This window comes from Mustelus asterias, chromosome 1 (genome assembly GCF_964213995.1).
Source record: "Mustelus asterias chromosome 1, sMusAst1.hap1.1, whole genome shotgun sequence".
NCBI lineage: Eukaryota > Metazoa > Chordata > Chondrichthyes > Carcharhiniformes > Triakidae > Mustelus > Mustelus asterias.
The window spans coordinates 39893842-39914867 of record NC_135801.1 but is presented as its reverse complement, the minus strand read 5'-3'; the positions used below and the strand labels follow the sequence as shown (position 1 = coordinate 39914867).

Below are 21026 nucleotides of genomic sequence, written 5' to 3'. Positions count from 1 at the left end.
CAAGCGGTTGAAATCCATGCCACTTCTTGGGAAGTGCCAACAATAACACTGTCTCAACAGTTGCTGGTCATGGTTCTGAATTCAGCAGCTGTCCCAGGCTATCTGTTCCCGAGGGTTTTATTGAAAGAAGATCAATTACGAAAAAGACTCACTAGATTGTTACCTACAACCCCACTCCTAAAACTGTCACGAGGCAAAAGAATGATTAAGGATTTTTGGGTTAAAAGTTGAAGGTCAACATTTACACAAGATCGACTGTTTATTGAGTATATACGATGTGATAAATCAAAGCTGCACAACTGAAACACACTCACCTTCAACATCATAGTTTTCATAGGCGAGGATATGGCAAATGGAGTATAACGTTGATAAATGCGAGGTTATACACTTTGGAGGAAATAATAACAAATGGGATTACTATCTCAATGGAAACAAATTAAAACATGCTACCGTGCAAAGGGACCTGGGGGTCCTTGTGCATGGGACGCAAAAGCCCAGTCTGCAGGTACAACAGGTGATCAAGAAGGCAAATGGGATGTTGGCCTATATCGCGAGGGGGATAGAATATAAAAGCAGGGATGTCTTGATGCACCTGTACAGGGCATTGGTGAGGCCGCAGCTGGAATACTGTGTGCAGTATTGGTCCCCTTATATGAGGAAGGATATATTGGCATTGGAGGGAGTGCAGAGAAGGTTCACCAGGTTGATACCGGAGATGAGGGGTTTGGATTATGAGGAGAGGCTGAGGAGATTGGGTTTGTACTCGTTGGAGTTTAGAAGGATGAGGGGGGATCTTATGGAGACTTATAAGATAATGCGGAGGCTGGATAGGGTGGAGGCGGAGAGATTCTTTCCACTTAGGAAGTTAAAACGAGAGGACACAGCCTCAAAATAAAGGGGGGTCGGTTTAAGACAGAGTTGAGGAGGAACTTCTTCTCCCAGAGGGTGGTGAATCTCTGGAATTCTCTGCCCATTGAGGTGGTGGAGGCTACCTCGCTGAATATGTTTAAAGCGCGGATAGATGGATTCCTGATCGGTAAGGGAATTAAGGGTTATGGGGATCAGGCGGGTAAGTGGTACTGATCCACGTCAGATCAGCCATGATCTTATTGAATGGCGGGGCAGGCTCGAGGGGCTAGATGGCCTACTCCTGCTCCTATTTCTTATGTTCTTATGTTCTGCAGAAGCCAGCCACAGTTCCAATTTAAGCCTTTATATCTCCTGTTGTAACACATTCTCATACATAACGTGATTCCCTCTAAAGGTTTTTCACATGTGCTTACTGGAAAATGGCATGGGCAATGTAAAATTCAAGTATTTTGTCGTCTTAATAAAATTAATGGCTTATTAATCAGCTTTTTAAAAATGCTGGTGGGCTGCCTATTTTGGCACCCACCAACTTCTGTACTATCAGCTACCCAACATCAACATGCTAGATTTTACACTTGAACGGGGGCTGAGGTTCCCAATTTGCAAACGTAACATTCAACCCATAGATTTTTTAGAGTGAGGGAAACACTCCTGATTTTGGAAACTTTTAAGGACTAAGTAAACAAATTAATCAAAATTTCAAATTACTTTTGGGATCTTTATTTCTATTAATAACCTCAGATACGCTTCTGTCTGGGTGTGGCACTTTCTTTTTTCAAATGCATTTAGTCACTCAGTACATGACAGTGGCACAAACTACCTGTTAAAACCCAATCAAAGTAGGTGTACAAACTGTGAATTAAGTTTAAAACGGAAGTAACCTGCATCATACCATCTAATACCATTGGGGAGGCGAGGGCCAAGTAGTATTATTAATCCAGAAACTCAGCTAATGCTTTAGGAACCTGGGAGATAGCGGAATCTGAATTCAATAAAAAAAGAAAATATCTAGAATTAAGAGTTTACTGATGACCATGAAACCATTGTCGATTGTCGGAAACACCCATCTGATTCACTAATGTTCTTTATGGAAGGAAATCTGCGGTCCTTACCTGATCAGGCCTACATTTGACTCCAGCGCCACAGCAATGTGGTTGACTCTCATCTGCCCTCAGGCAACAAGGGATGGACAATAAATGCTAGCCAGCCAGCGATGCCTATGTCCCATAAATGAAATTTAAAAATTTTTTTAAAAACAAGACAAAAATATAAAAAAGCAAAAATGCGCAAAAAGGCTCTCAATTTGTTTTCTAAGGAATCCCATTGCTCAGTTCACAATATTTTCCATTCCTAATTAACAATTGCTGCTATAGTTAAAATTCCATCTAGTAACTAAAATTAGTTTAATCTTTTCTCTCTTGTTTTCTGCTAGGTAATAGCACAGCACCAGAATCTGCTAATTTCGAATCCACAGAACAAGATCAACTTTACATTGCTTAGCAATGATAATGGTTTCCTGAACTACTATCCAAATTACTTTACGCAGAGAACACTGACTGCAAGGTTTCAGATGAATAATACAAATCCTCCACATGTGCAAATGGTTCGCAAACCAGTGCTCACAATAATGGGATTGTTGGCTTTGTTAGGTAAGTAAATTTTTATAACCCTACATTTTTTCCAATGGATCTTCTTCCGAAGTGATTAAATAGTAAAAGCAATAGCTCCAAGATTTTTTTGTTTATACATCTAAAGATCAATCTAAGCTAGTAAGATATTTAGCATATTAACAAGACAACATACTTGCAAATTTTCAGGCAGTTGGGTGATTAAATTATTTTGAATTTTAAAACAGGGTAACATAGTTTTAAACATAGTCCCCAACTGTGTGCATCTTAATGAAATCTAATGGCTTCTGAGTTTAGAGTGGTATTCCAGAACTGTAGCATAGCCCAACTACTATCTAATGACATTTGTTACCTTAATCTATGCAATAACAAAGTAAATAGCCAGGCGATCAGGTGATATTTGACACGTGATTTACTCATTTCCATATGCAGGGCAAGATTTTTAGCATAAATGCTGGTTTGAAAATGGTGTTTGTTTAATTATCGCCCTGTTTATGCTGGTTGCAGCAACCACGTAAATGGAGGGCTGTAGTTGAGCAGCCAGAATGCCAATCTGTTTCAGTGGGGAGATCACTTCTTATATGCATATCAATACACATTTGCATCACTTTGAGCTGTTCAAAAAAAAAACTTTCATTTTTAGGGTTGCAGGAATACAGCAGGACCAGGAATGCTATCCTGAGCCCCCAGAATAATATACTGACCCACTACTGGCCTATGTGAGGATCCCTGGATTGCATCCCCCCTCAATCGGTGCAATTGTTTAGCATATTCAGTTCAATAGTTTCATGGAAATGAGACCCAGGTCTGAATATCATTCAGGTTTTCACAGTAGCAAAGGCAGGCAGGCACACTTCACCCACCATCTTCCCATTGTATGCCAGATGTTAAAAGCAGCCCTCCATGTGTCTTTAGTTATGTAGCATTTATAGAGTTTCACAGTTCTTCAGCCTCTCATGGGTGATTATCAATTTTTAAAAATTAATTTACTTTCCAGATTTTCCACTTTCCTGAGGTCATCACTGACAACTTCCTGTCACTGGCCCGGGCGGTGGTCCCCGCATACTTCAAGTGCACAACTATTGTTCCTGTGCCAAAGCAATTGAACATGACGAGCCTGAATGACCACTGCCCTATTGCACTCACCCCCATCATAATGAAGTGCTTCAAGAGATTGGTCCTGACTCACCTTAAAGCCAATGTCCGTGCCAACCTCAAACAGCACTAGTTTGCCTATCACGCAACAGGTCAATGGAAAACACTATTTCCACTACTCTTCATTCTGCTCTGACCCATTTGGAAGGCCCCAGTTTGTTAGGTTAGGTAACTTCACTTCCCCCACCCTAACCCTGAGCTCTGGGGCTCCACAAGGATGTGTGCTGAGTCCCGTTTTCTACTCCCTCTTTACCTATGACTGTGTGTCTGTCCATGACACCAATACCATCATCAAGTTCACGGATGACACTATGGTAGTAGGCCTGACCACTAATAACCACGAGTCAGCCTACAGGGAGGAGGTCCAACATCTGGTGATGTGGAGTGCTGGAAAAAACTTGGCCTTCAACACTAAAGACCAAAGAACTCATTGTGGACTTCAGGAAGTCTGGAGGCAGTGCACACCCCCATTTACATCAATGGGGTAGAGGTGGAAAGGGTCTGCAGCTTCAGATTCCTGGGCGTCAGCATCATGGAGGACCTCTCATGGTCCCTCAACTCCACCTCCCTAGTAAAGAAGGCTCAACAGCGCCTATACTTCCTGAGGAGGCTAAAGACAGCCAACCCTGTCGTTTCTTCCAATACATTATCGGCACCCAGCTACCACCAATCCAGGACATTTATCACAAACGCTGTCCGCGGAGATCTCTCAACATCACCAGAGATCCCAGCCATAGACTGTTTGGCCCCCCTGCCATCTGGGAAGTGTTACAGATACATTCGAGCCCATACGATCAGGCTCAGGAACAGCTTCTTCCCCAGAACTGTTAACCAGCTGAACACCATCCTTTAACATATTCCCAGGCAATGGGCATTGTGCAATATGCATGTATATTGGCACTATTTTCTAATGACTACTGCATTAGCTCTTTTTTTGCATCTTGGGAGCTGCAAGCTCACTTTTTGTTGTATTTGTATTAGTGCATTATACAATGACAATTTAATTGAGATAGAATTTTGTTGTCACATACTGATGAAAGTAGCCATGTCTTACAGTTTTAATAATTTTAATTACATATTTAATTAAACAATGCCATGCTTGTTGTTTGGGCAGCATAATGTGTTGCAGGTGGGCTAAATAGGTGCACTGTCAGTCTTCAGCTCCTTACTGGGGAGAAAGTCCCATCCTCAGGAGCTGCTGGCTCATCAGATTGGCCAGAAACTCTGGCAGTGCCAAGAGCACATTAGTGGGTGTTGCCAGGACAGCAAACAGGCCCAAAAAGAATGGACTCTGAGGCAGTCCAGAGTTTTGGGCCAGGTGAGACTGAAGAAGGTAAGTGCATCCATGGTTCCAATGGTAAAGTGCAAAAGAAACAGTGAAAGAAGACATGCCCTTTTTTTATGGCACCAGCTGCCATAAAACATGTGAGTTTAAAGGTACCATTAAAAGGGAGAAGATAAGTTTCTAAGATAAGGGAATGGGGTGTTGTGGCGGCAGATTCAGACATCAGCAAGGCAATCCAAACATCGCCGGAGGCAAGGGGGAATCAAATATGGGGGGGCCCGGACATCAGCGGGATTGCGGGCAGGGGCATGGGGAGTGAGGAATACCATGGTGAGGGGGTGGGGTGCTTAGTTAGGGGGGATGTAGGGTGTCCCCTTTGGGCGAGGGTTGTGGTCACTGTGTGGTGGGGGGGGAGATTACAGGGTTTGGTCCAGGTGTTTAAAACAGTTACTCTGAAGTAATAATTGCTTTTTTTTCCCTTCCAATTCTTTAAGAGTGCTATGAGTGTAAATTTGGCAGAACCATCTGAAGCTAGTGATTTAAATCGCTTTGTTGGATGGTCCTAGCCCAGTGCAATTGTGTAGGGGCTGTTAGCCCTTCTGAACAATTGCCATGTAAACCCCTCAGTGGGAATGTGCAAGAGGGATTCCCTGCAAATATTTGGGGTACCCACCAAATGCGATGCCACGGAGTGAGGAAATTCTGGCCCAATGCCTGTTAAAGGCTGACCACTGCAGGACTATGTTCATCTTTAAACCCCAATTTTCTTCAAGCAGAAGGCCATCAAACAATCTGGACATGCATTCAACTTTTGCCATGGGAGTTGGCAGGGTTAAGTGACATTTTGTATATATGATTATGTGGCTGATGATCTGCAATATTGCCCTGGCATTCTTGGAAAGCAACATCCAGGCGTAGCCTCTTTCGCCCTTCGCTTAATTCCAATAGGTAATAGTCACTTCTGCCTGCGTCTCCTGCAGATTCACAGTAATGTTAGGCCAACTTGAATACATTTAAAAAGGAAACATTTGTAGAGAGATATGGAACAAGCGTTGGGAATAATTAGATAGTTATTTCAAAGAGTGGGCACAGGCCAAATAGCCTCCTTCTATGATTCTAACTCGCCACCTGTTGTATTTGTTTTCTTACTGGTTCAGATACTGTCACCTCGAGGGAATGAGCTTTTGGATGGAAAATGTGGTACAAGATGATTGACAAAATATGTTAGAAATAGAAAAGTGGGGATTAAGCAAGGTAGTGCTACCTTCCTCGTGGAGATTGAAAAGAAATGTGCCAAGGGCTGCAGAAACATGATACAAACAACAAATGGACCCTCATGAAAGAAGAATATTTGAAGAATTTCCTGTCTGTGCAGCTGGATGGATAGAAAAACAACTCTTCGATCAAGAGTAAAAGTTCAGAAATCAAAAGGGTTGCTAAAGTAGTTAGAGAGAGAAAGATTGCCAAGTACGGACATTGGAAATGAAGGCCTGACAGCTTTGTCGTGGAAACAATTGAAAGAGAAGTTAGGGTATCAGAATCACAGAATTGTTATGGCGTAGAAGGAGGCCTTTTAGCTTATTGAGTTCGCACCGGCTCTCCAAATGAACATCATGACTTAGTGCTAATCTCCTGCCTTTTCCCTGTACCCCTGCACATTGTTTCTATTCACGTAATCATCCTTTTCAGTGCCTTGATTGAACCTGTTTCCACCACACTTCCAGGCAGAACATTCCAGACCCAAACCACTCATGTGAAAAAGTTTTCTCTCACATCACCTTTCCTTCTTTGCAAATCACTTTAAGTCTGTACACGTTCATTCTTGATCCTTTTACGAGCATGAACAGTGGCTCCCTATCTATTCTGTCCAGCCCCATCATGATTTTGAACACCTCTATCATATCTCCCCATAGCCTTTTCTCCAAGAAGAGCAGTCCCAACCTCTCCAATCCATCCTCATAACTGAAGTTTCTCATCCCTGGGACAATTCTTATAAAAATCTTCTGCTCTCTCTCCAATGTGTCCACATCCTTCCTATAGTGCGATGCCAAATCTGGACACGATATTCCAGCTGAGGTCTAATTAACTCAGCATTAGATCCTTGCTCTTGTATTTTGTGCCCCTGTTAGTAAAACTAACATATACTTTATTAACTCCTCTCTTCACCTATCCTGCGACCTCATATGATCTATGTACATATACACCCAGGTCCCTCTTGATTTGTGGACTAAGGAAGACTTGATGAAAGATAGAGAAGAAGCAAAATGAAGCTAATGGCCCCAGTAAGGCTACGGTTTAAATGAATAACCATGCAAGCTTTGGGGTCAGTGTGAGAAATATGTGGCAGCTAACAGTTGTGATTCTAGAAATTATAGAGGGCCCACTATGAAAACACCACAGAAATTTTCTCTTCCTTCCTGGTACAATGTGCAGCAGCCAAGTGTCAGTCAGTGCCTCTATCTGCATGGAACTGCCCCAGCTGCAGTTCTACATACAGTAGAGGACAGAATTAAACACACAATCATAGAAACCCTACAGTACAGAAAGAGGCCATTCGGCCCATCGAGTCTGCACCAACCACAATCCCACCCAGGCCCTACCCCCATATCCCTACATATTTTACCCACTAATCCCTCTAATCTACGCATCCCAGGACACTAAGGGGCAATTTTAGCATGGACAATCAACCTAACCCACACATCTTTGGACTGTGGGAGGGAACCGGAGCACCCGGAGGAAACCCACGCAGACACGAGGAGGATGTGCAAACTCCACACAGGCAGTGACCCAAGCCGGGAATCGAACCCAGGTCCCTGGAGCTGTGAAGCAGCAGTGCTAACCACTGTGCTACCGTGCCACCCCAATGCAATGCAATGTGATTTCAAAACCATCCTATGTGTTATGTGTTACTGCTTTCAGGATTTGATATGCATCATTAGACCAGTCATCCTGTTGATTATTTAGCCATTGATCCAGGACAGTGGAATGGCATTGGCTGGAGGCCACCAACCTGAAACTGCAATCTCAGGCATCTTGGTTTTTCCTTCAGAGAACAATGCCAGTGGAATATGGGAGTTAAGACTGGGCTGCCCTGGAATGCTCTCCAGAGATGTAGCCTGCCATGCCTCTATCACATGAGCAAATGTCATGAGCCTTAAATGAGGGACAGCCCGGTCCCATAACTTCTGAACAAGACAGTTAAAACACCCAACATATCCTAATTGTTGCAATAGCCTTGCCTGCAATGCCCACATCACATGAATGAGTAAATAAATGAAAAAATGTGGGCCCTCTGGTGGCACTTAGACAGAATTGTAGAATAGGTGATAGAATGACATGTGTGGACACCCAGTGGAAGGAGAGAGTAATGATATACAATTCTAGTATGCTGTTTTAAAATAGGTATGACATTGAGTTAGTTATGGAAGTTACAGTCATATATTAAAGAGTGCTCTGATTTGAATCTGATTTATCTCCTTGAGTGGTGACCATTGATACAGTCATGTAGCAGCACATATGGCTGATGTGTTGTCATGTTGTAGTGGATTGAGGTCATGGCCGGGGTTCACCGGGCCTGCTAGCCCCTGGCAGGAAGCCCAACAGCCCGTTGAATTGAGCGTTGCACCTAAAACAGGATTCCCGCCAGGCGGCAAGCACTTCATGATTCACCCAGCCCACCCTGCCGGCCTTACCAGGAAACATGTTGATTTGCAAAGCTGATCATTGCAATGTAATTAGCGGGCTGGAAGCCCAATTCAGCAGCCTCCCACGATGCCCCCGCCCCCCCCCCCCCCCCCCCCATCCCCAGCGAGAAGCCCACTGGGTAGGCTTCGGTACAGGTCCAGACAAATGTGGACCTGTGCCTTGTACTCTGAGAGGGAACAAGGAGGTAAGTAGTGTGCCTATGTGCCATCTGCCATTGCCAGGCTGAAGTGGGTGGGTCCTCCAAGGGGTCTGGGAATTGAATGGCCTCAGACTGGGGTAAAGGGCTTGACCTCCGGATTCTCTCCCAGGAGTCTAGTGACTGCACTTGTCCTTGTTGCCCTGGGAAACGTACTGTTCGGTTTCAGGATGGTGAATCCTGACACCATTCTGGGGTAAGATATTCATTATTGCCTTTGCCCTCTGAAACCTTTGAAGTGCCCTGGTCACTTTTATATCCATGCCCCTTGGACACCTTGAAACATTCAAAATCACCAAAATCTTTCCTAGCCCACAGCAGCTATGAAACCCATTGAAGTGCTTTGCTGGTCAGTTTCACTTTCAACACTGGACGCCAGCATCTGGTGTCTGCATCCTTTTCAGTGGTTTGATATACTGATATGGATTACTTGCCCACTTGCAAGGAGCCTTGTTTATTTTTCTTTCCCTTCATGCTTGAATGCATCTCAAGTACGTTGTGGTTAGAAAAGAGGAAGTGAAACTTTGTAAAATATCCAACCTAACTGCAATAAAGAACAAAGAAAAGTACAGCACATGAAGACGCCCTTCAGCCCTCCAAGCCCATGCTGATCATGATGCCCTAACTAAACTAAAAAAAACTTCTGCCCTTATTTAGTCCACATCCCTCTATTCCCTTCCTATTAATGTACACATTCAGATGCCTTTTAAATGTAGCTAATGTGCTTGCTTCCACCACCTCATCTGGCAGCGCGTACAGGCACCCACTGCTCTGTGCATGAAAAACTTCCCCCGCACATCTCCCTTAAACTTTCCTCGTCTCACCTTGAACTTGTACTCCCTTGTAATTGACACTTCCACCCTGTGAAAAAGCCTCTGACTATCCACCCTGTCTATGCCTTTCATAATTTTGTAGACCTCTATCAGGTCTCCACTCAGACTTTGTCTTTCCAGTGAAAACAATCCTAGTTTATTCAACCTCTCCTCATAGTCAATGCCCTGGTGGCCAGGCAACATCCTGGTGAATCTTCTTTGTTTATAAACGTTCAGCCTTGACTCACAGATTGCATTTTTATGAGGTGACCCACTCTTTCAGTGGTGGTGGGGAGGATGCCTTTCTGTGCTGAGGGGTTGGGATGTTCCCCTTGCCAGCGGGAGTGGCCATGTCTGTTGTGGGAGGGGAGGGGGACCCGTCTGTCAACACGGAGATTGGGGCATCCTTTAAATAGGGTGCCCTGATTTCTGTAAAACCGGGCTGGCGAGCGTGATTCAACTTGTGCATGAATTTAAATGTTGAAGGTGGGAGAATCCTACTTGATAGGCGCTGTTCCTGCCAGCGAGAAACACTCTGGGTTTCCACTGGTGTCAACACTTAGAACCGATTCGGGAGAATTGCACCCCATGTTTCTTTAGTTGCAAATTGAAGAGGAGGTGAGACAATGTTACCAATGTTACACGAAACTAAAAACTTCTGAGGTTATTTGTCTTTTGATATTGCTCTCATATTTGAGAAGCTTTAGAAGGTTATGGGCCATAATGCCTGTATCTGCCACCCTTATTTCCCTCAGTAAATGATAATACTTTCCATCCATACCAAGTGACTTCTTTACGTTGAGTACTGGCACCTTTTCGGGTACCTTGTCTTAATGTATTTCAATCCTCTTCAATATCATGAGATTTAGGTTAGCAATCTAAAGTAACAGTACTAAATTGGAAGAAGGCCAATTTCAGTAGAGTGGGTTGGATTTCAGGGTACAGTCGAAGTATATTCCCATGAAGGGAAAAGGTAGGGTAACCAAAGCCGGAGCTCGCCGGATGCTGAGAGAGATAGAGAGTAAGGTGAAGTTGAAAAGGCAGATGCAGAATACATTTTTTTCGGGATGTATCACAGCTTGGTATGGTTCCTGCTCTGACCAAGACCACAAGAAACTGCAAAGGGTTGTGAATGTAGCCCATCATGCAAACCAACGTCCCATCCATTGACTCCGTCTGCACTTCCCACTGCCTTGGAAAAGCATCCAGCATAATCAAGGACCCCATGCACCCCGGACATACTCTCTTCCACCTTTTTCCACCAGGAAAAAGATACAAACGTTTGAGATCGCGTACCAACTGACTCAAGAACAGCTTCTTCCTGGCTGTATTAGAACCTCCAATGCAGTTTCAGGCTCCTACTGTTTTTTATTATTGTAAATATAATTCTAGTTGCTTGCAGCCCAAGAACACTTTTCCTTTAAGAATTGCAAGCTACCATTTAGTCACATCAACCAGGACTGATTCAACAAGGTACCAATCGGAAGCGCAAGTCATATTGGCAGATTACAAGGCATGAGCAGGAAAATTGTTCATGTCTCTTCTCCATGCGACTGAGCAATCAAAAATAGGCCATGTATGTCTTAGGCCTCCGCTAAGTTACATCAATCTCCACCTCCACATATGTATCATCTGGCTTCCATGTGCCCTAAGTCTCACGATGTTTCAGTTCCTCACCTGTACTCTTTGTACAGGCAGAGGATTATAAAATGTTGATCTTAAGAACAAAGAACAGTACAGCAAAGGAACAGGCCCTTCGGCCCACCAAGTCTGTGCCGACACAGACGCCTCTATAATCTAATATTTTCTTGCCTCTATGTGGTCCATATTCCTCTATTCCCTGCTTATTCATGTATCTATCCAGATGCTTCTTGAACATTGTTATAGAATCTGCTTCCACCACCTCCTCCGACAGCATGTTCCAGGCATTCACCACCCTCTGTGTGAAAAACTTGCCCCTTTCATCTCTTTTAAACTTTCCCTCTCTCACTTTCAACCTATGCTCCCGAGAAATTGACCCTTCGACCCTGGGAAAAAGACTCTGACTATCCACTCTATCCAAACCTATCATAATCTTGTAAATCTCAGGTTCCCCCTCATCCTCTGACGCTCTAATGAAAACAATCCAAGTTTGTTCAACTTTTCCTCATCATAGTCCATATCCTCCAAACCAGGCAACATCCTGGTGAATCTCTTGACCATTTCCAATGCATCAACATCCTTCCAGTAGTGTGGTGACCAGAATTGTACACAATACTCCAAATGCGGCCTAACCAAAGTCTTGTACAGCTGCAACTTCCAATTCCTATACTCAACACCCGGACCGATGAAGGCCAGCATGCCATACACTTTTGTGACCACCTTGTCCACCTGAGTTGCCACCTTCGGGGAACTGTGGATCTGCACACCTAGATCCCTCTGTATGCTAATATTTCTAAGGGCTCTACCATTTTCTGTGTACTTTCCCTCTGCAGTGGACCTTCCAAATAGCATCACCTCACATTTGTCCCTGTTAAAGTCCATCTGCCATTTTTCAGCCCTGGTCTCTAGCCAATTTACATCCTGCTGTATCCTCTGACAATCCTCCTCACTATCCGCTACTCCCCCAATTTTTTTTCATCTGCAAATTTACTAATCAGACCACCTACATTTTCCTCCAAAACACTTTTTTTTATTATATATATATCAACAGAGGCCCCAATACTGATCCTTGTGGAACAGCGCTTGTCACAGACCTTCAGTTAGAAAAGTAACCATCCACTGCTACTCTCTGCTTTCTATGCCCAAGCCAATTTTGTATCCATCTTCCCAGCTCACCTCGGGTCAAAGAACAAAGAACAATACAGCACAGGAACAGGCCCTTCGGCCCTCCAAGCCTGCGCCGCTCATGTGCCCAACTAGACCATTCGTTTGTATCCCTCTATTCCCAGTCTGTTCATGTGGCTATCTAGATAAGTCTTAAACGATCCCAGCGTGTCCGCCTCAATCACCTTGCTTGGCAGTGCATTCCAGGCCCCCACCACCCTCTGTGTAAAATACGTCCCCCTGACATCTGTGTTGAACCTTGCCTCCCTCACCTTGAACCTGTGACCCCTTGTATTCGTCACCTCCGACCTGGGAAAAAGTTTCCCACTGTTCACCCTATCTATGCCGTTCATAATTTTATACACCTCTATTAGGTCGCCCCTCATCCTCCGTCTTTCCAGGGAGAACATCCCCAGTTTACCCAACCTCTCCTCATAGCTAAGACCCTCCATACCAGGCAACATCCTGGTAAACCTTTTCTGTACTCTCTCCAAAGCCTCCACGTCCTTCTGGTAGTGTGGCGACCAGAACTGGACGTAGTATTCCAAATGTGGCCTAACCAACGTTCTATATAGCCGCAACATCATATGCCAACTTTTATATTCTATGCCCTGTCCAATAAAGGCAAGCATGCCATATGCCTTCTTCACCACCCTCTCCACCTGTGCTACCACCTTTAAGGATCTGTGGACTTGTACACCCAGGTCCCTCTGTGTGTCTATACTCCTGATGGTTCTGCCATTTATTGTATAGCTCCCCCTTACATTAGATCTACCGAAATGCATCACTTCGCATTTATCTGGATTAAATTCCATCTGCCATTTCCTGCTGTATTCTCTGACAATGTTCATCACTATCCGCAACTCCAGCAATCTTCGTGTCGTCCGCAAACTTACTGATCACACCAACTACATCTTCCTCCAAATCATTTATATGTATCACAAACAGCAGAGGTCCCAGTACAGAGCCCTGCAGAACTCCACTAGTCACAGACCTCCAACCGGAAAAAGACCCTCCATTGCTACCCTCTGTCTCCCCTCTGTCTTCTATGGCTAACACAGTAAGAAGTCTCACAACACCAGGTTAAAGTCCAACAGGTTTATTTGGTAGCAAATACCACTTCTATGGCTAAGCCAGTTCTCCACCCATCTAGCTAGCTCACCTTTTATCCCGTGAGATTGAACCTTTTGCCTGCCATGAGGGACCTTGTCAAACGCTTTACTAAAATCCATATAGATGACATCCACGGCCCTTCCCTCGTCATCGTTTTTGTCACCACCTCAAAAAACTCAACCAAATTTGTGAGGCATGACCTCCCTCGTACAAAACCATGCTGTCTATCGCTAATGAGATTATTCTGTTCTAAATGTGCATATATCCTATCTCGAAGAATCTTCTCCAACAATTTCCCTACCACGGACGTCAAGCTCACCGGCCTATAATTACCCGGGTTATCCTTGCTACCCTTCTTAAATAACGAGACCACATTTGCTATCATCCAATCCTCTGGGACCTCACCTGTGTCCAGTGAAGAGACAAAGATTTCTGTTCGAGACCCAGCAATTTCATCTCTTGCCTCCCTGAGGAGTCTAGGATAGATGCCATCCGGCCCTGGAGATTTGTCTGTCTTAATGTTTCCTAAAAAACCTAACACTTCCTCCCTTGTAATTGAGATTTTTTCTAACGGGTCAACGCATCTCTCTGAGACACTACCAGTCAACATGTCCCTCTCCTTTGTGAATACTGATGCAAAGTATTCATTTAGGATCTCACCTACTTCCTTTGGTTCGAAGCATAATTCCCTCCCTCTGTCCCTGAGAGGTCCGATTCTTTCCCTAACAACTCTCTTGTTCCTAACGTATGTATAAAATGCCTTAGGATTCTCCTTAATCCTGTCTGCCAAGGACATTTTGTGACCCCTTTTTGCCCTTCTAACTCCCTGTTTGAGTTCTTTTCTACTTTCTCTGTATTCCTCCAGTGCTCCATCTATTTTTAGCTGCCTGGACCTCATGTATGCCTCTTTTTTCTTTTTGATTAGACCCACAATTTCACTGGTTATCCATGGCTCTCGAATCTTACCTTTCCTATCCTTCCTCTTTGTAGGCACATGCCTGTCCTGCAGTCCTATCAACTGTTACTTAAAAGACTCCCACATGCCAGATGTGGATTTACCCTCTAACAGCCTCTCCCAATCAACAGCCACCAAATCCTGCCTAATCCGGCTGTAGTTAGCCTTCCCCCAATTCAGCACCTTACCCATAGGACAACACTCATCTTTTTCCATGACTATCCTAAAGTTTGCAGAATTGTGGTCACTATTTGCCACATGTTCCCCCACTGCAACTTTGATGACCTGACCGGGCTCATTCCCCAGTACTAGGTCCAGTATAGCCCCCTCTCTAGTTGGACTGTCAACATATTGTTCCAAAGAACCTTCCTGTACGCATTTTATAAATTCTTCCCCGTCCAGGCCCCCAGCCCTAAGCGATTTCCAGTCTATGTGAGGGAAATTAAAGTCTCCCACTACAACAACCCTATTTTTTCTGCACCTGTCCAGAATCTCCTTACATATCCGTTCCTCAACTTCCCGTGGGCTGTTGGGAGGCTTGTAGTATACCCCCGGCATAGTGACTGCGCCCTTCCTGTTTCTGAGCTCCACCTACAGTGACTCGTTACCTGACCCTTCCAAATTGTCCACCCTCTGTACCGCTGTAATATGCTCCCGAACCAGCATTGCTACTCCCCCACCTCTCCTAGCCCCTCTTCTGTCTCGCCTAAAACACTTATACCCCGGAATATTCAGCTGCCAGTCCTGTCCTTTTAACCAAGTCTCCGTCACTGCAACCACATCCAAGTTCCGCGCAAGCATTAAGGCTCTAAGCTCGTCTGTCTTGCCCCTGACGCTCTTTGCATTGAAGCAGATGCACTCCAGACCTCCAGGCCCACTGAGGTCATCCTCCCCTTCCTCTTAGATAGCCTTGTCTTGGCCCCAACCTCGTCCCCTGTCTCTTGACCTATTGTTCTGATCCCCACCCCCTGCCACATTAGTTTAAACCCACCCGAACCACACTAACAAAACTCCCAGCTGGGATATTCGTGCCCCTCCAGTTTCGGTGTAACCCGTCCTTCTTGTACAGGTGCCATCCTCTCTTGAAGACCTCCCAGTGATCCACGAATTTGAGACCCTCCCTCCTGCACCAGTCCTTTAGCCACGCGTTCAGCTGTACAATCTCCCTGTTCCTAGCCTCACTAGCTTGTGGCACTGGGAGTAGTCCAGAGATCGCTACCCTAGAGGCCCTGCTTTTCAGCCTACTACCCAACTCCCTGAATTGCTCTCTCAGGACCTCCCTGCTCTTTCTGCCTACGTCATTTGCACCAATATGGGCAATGACGTCTGTCTGGTTACCCACCCCTTAGGATGCTTCCTACCCGCTCAGAGACATCCAGGACCCTGGCACCAAGGAGGCAGACTACCATCCTGGAGTCTCGTTCGCGCCCACAGAACTGCCTGTCTGTGCCTCTAACTGTTGCATCCCCGACTACTATTGCTCTCATAGTCCCCCTCTTTCCCTTCTGAGCCACAGAGCCCGATTCCGTGCCAGTGACCCGGTCACCGTCGCTTACCCCTGGAGGGTCATCCCCCCCAACAGTATCCAAAACGGTATACTTATTCTGAAGGGGGACAACCACAGGGGATCCCATCACTGACTGCTCTCTCCCCTCCTCTCTCCTGTCTGTCACCCATCCCTTACTGTTAAGGGGGACAACCACCGGGGTACTCTCTGGTACATGACCTTTACCCTTCCTAACCGTGACCCACATGTCTTCCTCCCATGGCTCTGGTGTGACGACCTGCCTGTAACTTCTCTCTATTAACTTCTCATTTTCCCTGACTAGACTAAGGTCATCGAGCCGCAGCTCCAGTTCACGAACGCGGTCTCTCAGGAGCTGCATTTCGACGCACCTGGCGCAGATATGGACTTCCGGGAGGCTAGGCGACTCCATGAACTCCCACATCCGACACCGACAGCAACAAACTGGCCTCCCACTCATAATTCCCCTTGCTTTGAATTACTGGAAGAATGAAGAACAGAACCTACCCTGCCTCTGCCTGTTTACGCCGAAGCCCGTTGAGCCAAAGCCTTTCAGCTCTCACTCTGCTCCCTGCTCACTCCGCTGCCCGCTACAATGCTTGTGATCCTGTATGACTTCACCTTCTGTATCAGCCCACCAGGAGGAACCTTATTGAAGGCTTTACTAAAGTATGTGTGTACAATATCCATTGTCCTTTTTCTTGTCACTTCCTCAAAGAACTGAATCAAGTTTGCTGCCTATCGTGAATAAGCCTATTCTCTTCCAGATGCGAGTACATCCTGTCCCTAAGAATCTTCTCCAATAATTTCCCCACCACTGATGTAAGGCTCACAGGCCTTTAGTTTCCCAGATTGTCTCTTCTGTCCTTCTTAAACAGGACAACAGTGTTCGCTACTCTCCAATCCTCTGGTACCTCACCCATGGCTAAAGAAGATTCAAAGATTTTGGCCAAAGCTTCGGCGATTTCTTCCCTCACCTCTCTCAGTATTCTGGGATAGACCCTATTTGGCCCTGGGGACCTGTCCACCTTAATGTTTTTCAAAACCTCCAATAGCTCCTCCTCTTATCTCAACATGTCCTAGAATGTCAACATCCTCCTTTCTACACTCACCATCCACCACATCCTTCTCCTTTGTGAATACTGATGTAAAGTACTCATTAAGGACCTTACCCATCTCATCTGGCTCCACACACAAATTCCCTCCACTGTCCTTGAGTGTACATACCCTTTACTTAGCTACCCTCTTCCTCATTTCATACGCATAAAAAACCTTGGTATTCTCCTTAATCCTGCCTGCCAACAACATTTCATGGCCCCCTTTTGCCCTCCTAAATCCCTGTTTAAGCTATTTCCTGCTTTCTTTGTATTCCTCAAGAGCCTTATCCGTTCTTGAATTTCCTGAAATTTATGTATGCCTCCTTTTCACTAAGCTCACAATCTCTTGTCACCCAGGGTTCCCGAATCTTGCTACCTTTATCCTTCATTTTTACAGGGACATACTTGTCCTGAATTGTTAACAACTGATATTTAAAAGACTTCCACATATCGGGATGTGGATTTATCCTCAAACGGCCGCCCTCAGTCTATATTCCCTAGCTCCTGCTTAATACTGTCGTAGTTAGCCTTCCCCCAGTTTAGTATTTTCACTCTGGAACTACCTCTATCCTTTTTCTGCAAGTATCTTGAAAGTTATAGAATTTTCTTTTTAATTCATTCGTGGGATGGGTGTTGCTGGCTGGTCAGCATTTATTGTCCATCCCTAATTGCGCTTGAGAAGGTGGTGGTGAGCTGCCTTCTTGAATTGCTGCAGTCCATGTTCTGTGGTTTTGACCTACAATGCCGTTAGGGAGGAAATTCCAGGATTTTGACCCAGCAACTGTGATGGTGAGTGGCTTGGAGGGGAACTTACAGGTGGTGGGTTCCCGTTTATCTGCTGCCCTTGTCCTTCTAGATGGAAGTGGCCATGGGTTTGGAAGGTGCTGTCTGAGGATCTTTGGTGAATTGCTGCAGTACATCATGTAGATAGTACACACTGCTACTACTGAGTCATGATGTGGAGATGCCACTACTGAGTGCCAGTGGTGGAGGGATTGAATGTTTGTTGGTGTGGTGCCAATCAAGCAGATGGTGTCAAGCTTCTTGAGTGTTGTTGGAGCTGCACCCACCCAGTATTCCATCACACTCCTGACTTAGAGTCATAAAGGTTTACAGCATGGAAACAGGCCCTTCAGCCCAACTTGTCCATGCCATCCTTTTTTTTAAAACCCCTAAGCTAATCCCAATTGCCCGCATTTGGCCCATATCCCTCTATACCCATCGTACCCATGTAACTATCTAAATGCTTTTTAAAAGATAAAATTGTACCTGCCTCTACTACTACCTCTGGCAGCTTGTTCCAGACACTCACCACCCTGTGTGTGAAAAATTGCCCCTCTGGACACTTTTGTATCTCTCCCCTCTCACCTTAAACCTATGCCCTCTAGTTTTAGACTCCTACCTTTGGGAAAAGATATTGACTATCTATCTTGTCTATGCCCCTCATTATTTTATAGACCTCTATAAGGTCACCCCCTCAGCCTCCTACACTCCAGAGAAAAAAGTCCCAGTCTATTCAGCCTCTCTTTATAACTCAATCCATCAAGTCCCGGTAGCACCCTAGTAAATCTTTTCTGCACTCTTTCTAGTTTAATAATATCCTTTCTATAATAGGGTGACCAGAATTGCACACAGTATTCCAAGTGTGGCCTTACCAATGTTTTGTACAACTTCAACAAGATGTCCCAACTCCTGTATTCAATGTTCCGACTGATGAAACCAAGCATGCCGAATGCCTTCTTTACCACTCTGTCCACCTGTGACTCCACTTTCAAGGAGCTATGAACATGTACCCCTCGATCTCTTTGTTCTGTAACTCTCCCCAACGCCCTACCATTAACTGAGTAAGTCCTGCCCTGGTTCAATCTACCAAAATGCATTACCTCGCATTTGTCTAAATTAAACTCCATCTGCCATTCGTCAGCCCACTGGCCCAATTGATCAAGATCCCGCTGCAATTGGAGATAACCTTCCTCACTGTCCACCGTGCCACCAATCCTGGTGTCATCTGCAAACTTACTAACCATGCCCCCTATATTCTCATCCAAATCATTAATATAAATGACAAATACTGATCCCTGAGGCACACCGCTGGTCACAGGCCTCCAGTTTGAAAAACAACTCTCTGCAACCACCCTCTGGCTTCTGTCAAGAAGCCAATTTTGTATCCATTTAGATACCTCACCCTGGATCCCGTTAGGCAACAACATACCATGCGATACCTTGTCAAAGGCCTTGCTAAAGTCCATGTAGACAACATCAACTGCACTGCCCTCATCTACCTTCTTGGTTACCCCTTCAAAAAACTCACTTAAATTTGTGAGACATGATTTTCCACTCAAAGCCATGCCGACTGTCCCTAATCAGTCCTTGCATCTCTAAATGTCTGTAGATCCTGTCTCTCAAAATACCTTCCAACAATTTACCCACCACAGGTGTGAGGCTAACTGGCCTGTAGTTCCCAGGCTTTTCCCTGCAGCCCTTTTTAAACAAAGGCACAACATTTGCCACTCTCCAATCTTCAGGCACCTCACCCGTGACTATCGATGATTCAGATATCTCGGCTAGGGGACCCACAATTTCCTCCCTAGCCTCCCACAACATCCTGGGGTATACCTCATCAGGTCCCGCAGATTTATCTACCTTGATGCGCTTTAAGACTTCCAGCACCTCCTTCTCTGTAATACGTACACTCCTCAAAACATCAATATTTAATTCCCCAAGTTCCCTAACATCCATGCTTTTCTCAACAGTAAATACGGATGAGAAATATTCATTTAGGATCTCACCCATCTCTTGTGGATCTGCATATAGATGACCTTGTTGATCCTTAAGAGGCCCTACTCTCTCCCTTGTTACTCTTTTGCCCTTTATGTATTTGTTGCCTTGTAGATGGTGTGATCACTTTTCCCAAAATGGTCCCCCACTGATATATTAATCACCTGTCCAGACTCGTTTCCCAGGTCTAAGATAGCCCCTTCCCGAGTTGGACTATCTACATATTGCCTGTATCTTCACTTGCAGATTCTGGAGTGACGTTTAATTCTTGTTTGTTTGAGTAATATTCTGCATTCAACAGCTACTTTGTGAACTCCTTGTAAGGGAAGTGATGATTGCCAAAGGGATTGAAGAAACATTAATAAAAAATAGTGTACATTTTGACAAATCCATCATGAATACAGCGATTCGCATATCTCCCTACTCGATTGAGTCGACACCAATTATTGCCATTGGTGCATCTTCGTGTGCTGCTAAATGTAAAATGTTGGCACGTCTTCTTACAGTGACCTGTGGTCTGTGTGCATTTTTTGTATTTGCTCTTGTAAGAAGAATGCAGAATTCTAATTCACGGTTGCAATGTCCAGATCCTGCAATAACGGATCAGTCAGGATTTTTGGAATGGATGATAGTAATGGTAGGTGTGAGGCAGCAAGTACCTCAGATCTGAGATGTTAATGTTATCATGCATTACTGGATGTAAGACACCTGAGTGAGTTTGCTTCCAGATTAAATGACATGGTGCCCATGTGATACGCAATGGGGCAATGCTTGGCTGTTGTGCCAAGGTATTCATGTACTTACCCGTTTAGTTAGCTATTTATTTTTAAAATCTGAAACTGCTGCAAAAAACGTGCATTTCTCTACGTTCTTTCATAACTTTGGCATGTCCCAAATCAATTTATAGTCAAAGAAATATTTTTGAAGTTCAGTCACTGTTGCAGTGTAGAAAATGCAGCAACCAATTTGGACACAGTAAACAGTAATATGTTAGTGATGAGATCATCTGTTTTTGGGATGTTGATTGAGGAGTAAATATTGGCCAGCAAACCAGGGATAACTCCCCTGAAATAGTGGCATGCTATCTTTTGCATCACTTCAG

At 44.8% G+C, this 21026-nt stretch overlaps 1 protein-coding gene across 3 annotated transcripts in view; it reads left to right on the top strand.

Annotated features, from left to right (window-relative positions):
* The window catches only part of idua (alpha-L-iduronidase), a 231361-nt gene that overhangs the window by 191304 nt on the left and 19031 nt on the right, over positions 1-21026 (top strand). For 2 of the 3 annotated variants that reach the window (XM_078211751.1, XM_078211767.1), the window contains exon 8: positions 2303-2519. In XM_078211751.1, coding sequence (XP_078067877.1) covers positions 2303-2519 — 217 coding nt within the window. The remainder of the gene's footprint in view (positions 1-2302; positions 2520-21026) is intronic. The other variant, XM_078211758.1, reaches the window with a different exon arrangement.